The sequence below is a fragment of the Ipomoea nil genome, unplaced genomic scaffold, assembly GCF_001879475.1.
Source record: "Ipomoea nil cultivar Tokyo-kokei standard unplaced genomic scaffold, Asagao_1.1 scaffold1125, whole genome shotgun sequence".
In the NCBI taxonomy this organism is placed as follows: domain Eukaryota; kingdom Viridiplantae; phylum Streptophyta; class Magnoliopsida; order Solanales; family Convolvulaceae; genus Ipomoea; species Ipomoea nil.
The window spans coordinates 1,523,330-1,529,010 of NW_017617553.1; the positions used below are offsets into that span (position 1 = coordinate 1,523,330).

Sequence of the window (5,681 nt, forward strand, 5' to 3'; positions counted from 1 at the left end):
TAGCCCAATATAATTGAGTCAATTATTTTGTGAATTTTGATTAATTCGAAAGTACTCATCATAAATTCATTGCAAAGCTGAATAGTTCATGTTTGAGCTAAAATCCCAGGTTGAAGTGTAGAATGGCATGAAGGAAGAGAGGAGGGAAGTTTAGTAGAGAATATGAATGCGAAAATAACCTGATTTTATTGAATTATCTAGCTCATTAATTAGATCATGAAAAGATTGTCTGCTTTGAAAATGAAATATTGCTGATAAATGTTACATTGACAGCGGTCAGAGGTGAAGTTTGAAAACAAAAATCATGAAAAGATTATAATTGAAAATGAAATATTGCTAATAAATGGGTACGTGAATATATGCCAAAGTTACATTTTCATAATTTCCACCAAGTTCCCTTTGCAAATTGCAACTTAATTCAGCTCTCAATTCACTACATATCCCTAACTAATTACCAAATAATTTCTAAACAATGAATCAAATAATAAATATGTTCCATAAAGACATGTAACCAGGCCACTTTACTTACATGATTATTCTACACAACTTATAAAAATAAATCAACAAATGATTATAGAGCCCCAAATGTGTAACACACGCTCAAACAACTGTCCCATATTGTCAACTTTCGTGTCTAGAATTTTCCTTCTCCGGTGCATCAAATTCAAAGGACTCTTTCCTAGTGCTCCTTAGCCTCAATAGTCCATATAATTTTCGAATCTCTTTAACGCCATCTTTTCCGAAAATGCCCGGTTCGCTCGGCTCCTCCGTGGTTCGAGCCGACCCGCTGTGACTCAACCGCCGAGCGTGCCTAGTGGCGGCCCGGTCTTCACTGTTGGTCTGTAGAGCGGAGATAACCGATTTCAAGGCCCGGCTTGGGGAGCTCCGGTTCGAGATCATGATTTCCCCGATCTCGGCCGGGCTCAAACTCGCCCCGGTTTGGAATATCTCTTCAACTTGAGGGAAAAGCTTATGATCTTTTAGGCCTAGATGGCTGTTGGCCAAGCTCTTAAAAGCGTTGAAATCGCACAAAGGGAAGTGTATGTGGACGTCGACTCTTCCTGGCCTCAGAACCGTTGGATCAATTTGATCCTTGCTGTTCATCGTGAATACCATGGCCCGCTCCTCGCCGCAGCAGGAGAATATTCCGTCCATGAAGTTGAGAATCCCCGGCAAGGTCGGACCGGTTGATTTTCCGGCGGCCAAATAACGGTCTAGATCTTCGATCACGATCAGAGACTTGCTCGTCGTTTGCAATAGCAGCATCTTGAGATCGGAATCGTCGGAGACTCTGGACAAGTCTATATCGTAAACATCGTAGCTGAGAAGCTTCGCCATCGCGGCGATGAAGGTGGATTTTCCTGTACCGGAGGGGCCGTAGAGAAGGTAACTCCGCTTCCAGAGACGGCCGAGACGGTGGTAGTACTGTTTGGATTTGAGAAACGATTCTAAATCGGATTTCACCTTGTTCTTCAGATCTGAATCCATCACTACCGTATCAATCGTCGCCGGATGCGTGAGCGGCACCGATCTCCACCGCCCGCTGCTCTCCGGATTCTTCTCAACGTTCACATAAAGCCTCACTTCCTTCTTCCGCTGCTCGATTTCATCGAAGGTAGATAGAATATGCTGAAGGTAGGAACGGAGAATCCGGCGCTTATCGTTCTTCCGAATTTTCATAACCAGGCACTTCAAACCAGTCTTCTCATCCTCCTCGCTCGTCCAATTAACTCTGGCGCCCAAAAAATTATCGGCTACAACCTGCCTCGAATCGAGAACGATTTTGATCTCGTTCGACTTGTTGCCTGCAAACAGGTTCGTGAAATCGGAATCCTCAACGCCGGGCAAGGAATTCAGGTAAGTAAACACTTTCCGATACAATTGATTTTCCTGCATATTCTGGTTGAACTGTGGCACCCTGTAGAACTGGAACTCATAGCACTTGTCTCCCAAAACCCGCACCCATTTCTTCACAACGAACAGTAGAGAAGATTTTGACGCAAAGCGTAGAACGCAAAACGCAACAATGATTACCAACAATATTACAAGAAACATGATATGATTAACTCGTTAAAAACGGAAAGGAAAAGAAAAGAAAGAAAAGAAACACGAATGAAATTATTGCTTTAATTTCTCAGTGAACAGGTAGAATCATTGTCAATGGAAGAATTATGATGCTGGAGATGGTGGATGGAATCATCAACCGTGTTTTCAGTACATAATGGAGAGAAAAGTGGGTTTTCTTTTCTTTTTTTTTTTTTTTTTTTGTATATATATACAGAGATGAATGAGAATAGATACGGGTTTCAGGGTATACGGGTGTTATAAAGGGTTTGGTGTTTGGCATGACTACTTGAGGGCCGGCACGGCGTTGTTAGGTATAGACTATAGACTATACACATAGTTGGTCAAAATGGGAAAACTGGGAATTTTCTTATTGGAGAATTATTCTGCCGCTGCTTTTGTCTGACTACTTATTTATAATTTGCTTATATATTAGTGAAAGCCTTGTCACATACGAAGTACGGAGTAATAATTTCTTCTCCACGTGTTTAAAATTTAGATGGGAAATGAAGTAGGGAGTAACTTTGGCTGGTTTGACTAATTTTGGCTGGTTTGACTATTCAATAGGTTATTTAAGCTTTTGAAGTTATTGTATTAGTTGATTGAAGCAATATGTTAAAATTTGAAAAATTAAGAAGAATAGAGGTTTTGGTAACCTGATCTTAATTATGAAATGACTATTTTACCCTTATTCTTCGTAACATTTATCTCTTTTGTTGCTGTTCATTTGCCTTGTCCTTTTTCCTTTCTGTTTCCATAATAACAATAATAATGTTTTAGTAGCTTGTAGCTTAATGGCACCTATGTGGCTCTCTCTCAAATGGGAGGTCACAGGTATAAGTTATTTTACATCCAATTAACTAAAAGTAAACATCTAATTTAATTAATTACCAAACACTTTTTTACAATTAGCTAGTCAAACCAGCTAACCTAATTGACTATAAGCTATTTGTCAAACACTCCTTAGTATCATGATTATTTACAATATAAATTTAATAATCTCCGTTTAAGAAAATGGCATATTTTTAATGCTAAGGTTTCAATAATTCAATGTAATTTGATGACTGAATTTACATCGTGAAAATTAATAGATTAAATACATGCAATAATCATAATTAAAAGATTAAAATTGTTATTTTTCTAAAATTAGATTTGAGTCATTTGACATTACGGCACAAAATTAATGGTGATCTTCATTACCTGGCCTCCGGACTCCGGTAGTTTCTATGATTTTTATAATTATAGAAGATGTTAAAATTTTGGTAAAATATATTGACTAGCTTCTTATTACATACATAAATGTTATGTTAAGTCTCCATTTATAATTTAAAAGATAAGGCACACGAGCACAGTTCACCAAATGGTCAACTTTGGCTACGTTGATTGAGTTTGCATTGCGCGTTTCATTGATTTCCAAATAGAATTGAGATTGGTCGGGGAGATCAACGCTCTGCTCAACATTACTACGTCTAGGTGGTATAGAAACATGTCAACCAAAACACTCATTTTCATACCATCTCCAAGTAGGTTGATAAGGGGGATAACAACGAGTGCCCGAGACCAGTGGCAAAAGTCAAAAATATTGTTTTGGACTCGATCAACTTGATCAGGTAATAATCAAGATCAGAACAAGCCTTTAACTAGATCTGTTACAACAAATATATTATGGACATGTTGATTGCATACTGGGTGATATTTGCATGGGGTTCGAAAGGTATGCTCAAGGTGGCCGGATCCATCGATCATTTGCCACCAACAATCCATCCTGCCCTATTTGAAGCCAATCAAGTAGAAGAACCGGTACATGTCAGTCGAGAGTAAAGAGTTTGTCAAGTAGGAAACAACTATCATTCTATTAGTAAGACACATAAGAGAAGTTTTCTACCCTAAGGGTCCGTTTGGAAAGCAGGAAAATGACTTCTGGAAAATGAGTCATTTTCCAGAAGTCATTTTCCTTTCTTGTGTTTGGCTGAACAATAGAAAACTGTCTTTTGGTGTTTGGTTCATTTTCCAGAAAATGATGAAAAACTGTCTTTTGGTGTTTGGTTCATTTTTCTAGAAAATGAACAGAATAGTATACTTAAACATTTTAATTATTTTATACCGAAAAATATATTTTTATTGTTGTTTGTAGAATATAACAATTTTTATTACAAATTCTATGCAACATAAATTTTGATTGTATTTAATTCCAATGCCTTTGCTCTCAATCTATCTTTCTAGTACTAAATTCTAATGCAACACAATATGACAATTTGAAATCACAATTACATGTTAGAAACAACATAAATGCATACATAATCAAGTCTTGAAAATTAAAATTCACAAAGTCTTAGGATCCAATATACCAAGTACTAAGATCCAACATAACCAACCAACTACAAAACATACATAAAAATAAGTCTTAAAGATTACAATCCAAGTCTTAACATGCATGGTTAACCAACAAAAAAGGCATACATAATTTAATCCGAAGAAGAAATAAATTTCTCAATTCATTTCCTCTTCAAACTTGCATTCTTCCCCTTGAAAATTTGCGCCTGAACCTCATTTGTCATCAAGTATTCAAATACCTTACATAGGTCATCCTCATGAAAGCCATCACCTATGCTCGTCAAATCCGCAAACAACTGATTTTCATCAATACCGGTATTCAAAGATTTAATTGTCATGGCAATGCTACCGAGCTGTTCAGCAATTTCAACCACCTTCAAGTCAAGTGACTTTTGCTTACGACCAGATCTTTGAGACGACGTAGTTGATGAAGATGTTCTTCCCCTACTTTCTTCATCATTGTTATCAGGCAGGGTTTCATAATTGTTATCAGGCAACATCTCATCATGAGAACCATCTAAATTAACATCTGTAAAAGATTTTGCAAAGCGTCCTATGGCACAATCTCTGCCAACGACAATGGACATCTCATCATAGAAATCAATCTTCCTGTTCAACAATGTTTCATACTTGGGAGTTGCCTATGAATAAAAAAAAAACATGAGATCTTTTCTAATTAAAAAAAAGCATTAGATTTATGCAATAGTCAAATTATGGTACTAAAATATTATCGTGATAAGCTCCATATACGGGCCTTCATCACATTGGACCATTTTTAAGTTATCATCCCATCCAAGACCACACATGTTCTTCAGCTTGCAAATCATCATCCATGTGTTCTTCACTGTTTTCAAGTGATTCTCAACTTGTTTGAGTTCACATGCAACATTAAATTATTCAGATATTGCAACTGCAACACGATTGAATGAAGAGGCTCTAAAACTGTTAGTTGGATTATTGAGATTCATAGCCTCTTCAGTTAATATCTTTAAAAATACGCCCTTCATTGACTTTGTTCACCGAAATTGTTTAGAAGTGGCAATTCTCTTTCCCTTATTCATGTTGCTATAATAACATAAAAACAATAACAACCAATGAAACATAATATCCATTACAAAGCGTACTCAAGTACAACTAATAATATCCAATAACAAAGTATAATCAAGTACACAACAATAAGAAATGTTCAACAACTAATAATATTCATTAACAAAGCATACTCAAATACATAACAATAAGAAACTAGACACTAATTCCTAATAATAAAGTCATTCCACATTTGT

General features: G+C 36.5%; 1 protein-coding gene across 1 annotated transcript; it reads right to left on the reverse strand.

Moving 5' to 3' along the window:
• Nucleotides 1–398: 398 nt before the first annotated feature.
• LOC109183420 (AAA-ATPase At2g46620-like) lies at nucleotides 399–2,445 on the reverse strand. Its single transcript, XM_019333507.1, has one exon. It carries the CDS (start codon nucleotides 2,053–2,055, stop codon nucleotides 622–624), a length of 1,434 nt encoding a protein of 477 aa, XP_019189052.1. The 5' UTR covers nucleotides 2,056–2,445; the 3' UTR covers nucleotides 399–621.
• Nucleotides 2,446–5,681: the final 3,236 nt, after the last annotated feature.

Excerpts from the sequence above, each read along its gene's own strand:
- LOC109183420 (XM_019333507.1), bottom strand. The coding sequence starts at position 2,055 with ATGTTTCTTGTAATATTGTTGGTAATCATTGTTGCGTTTTGCGTTCTA.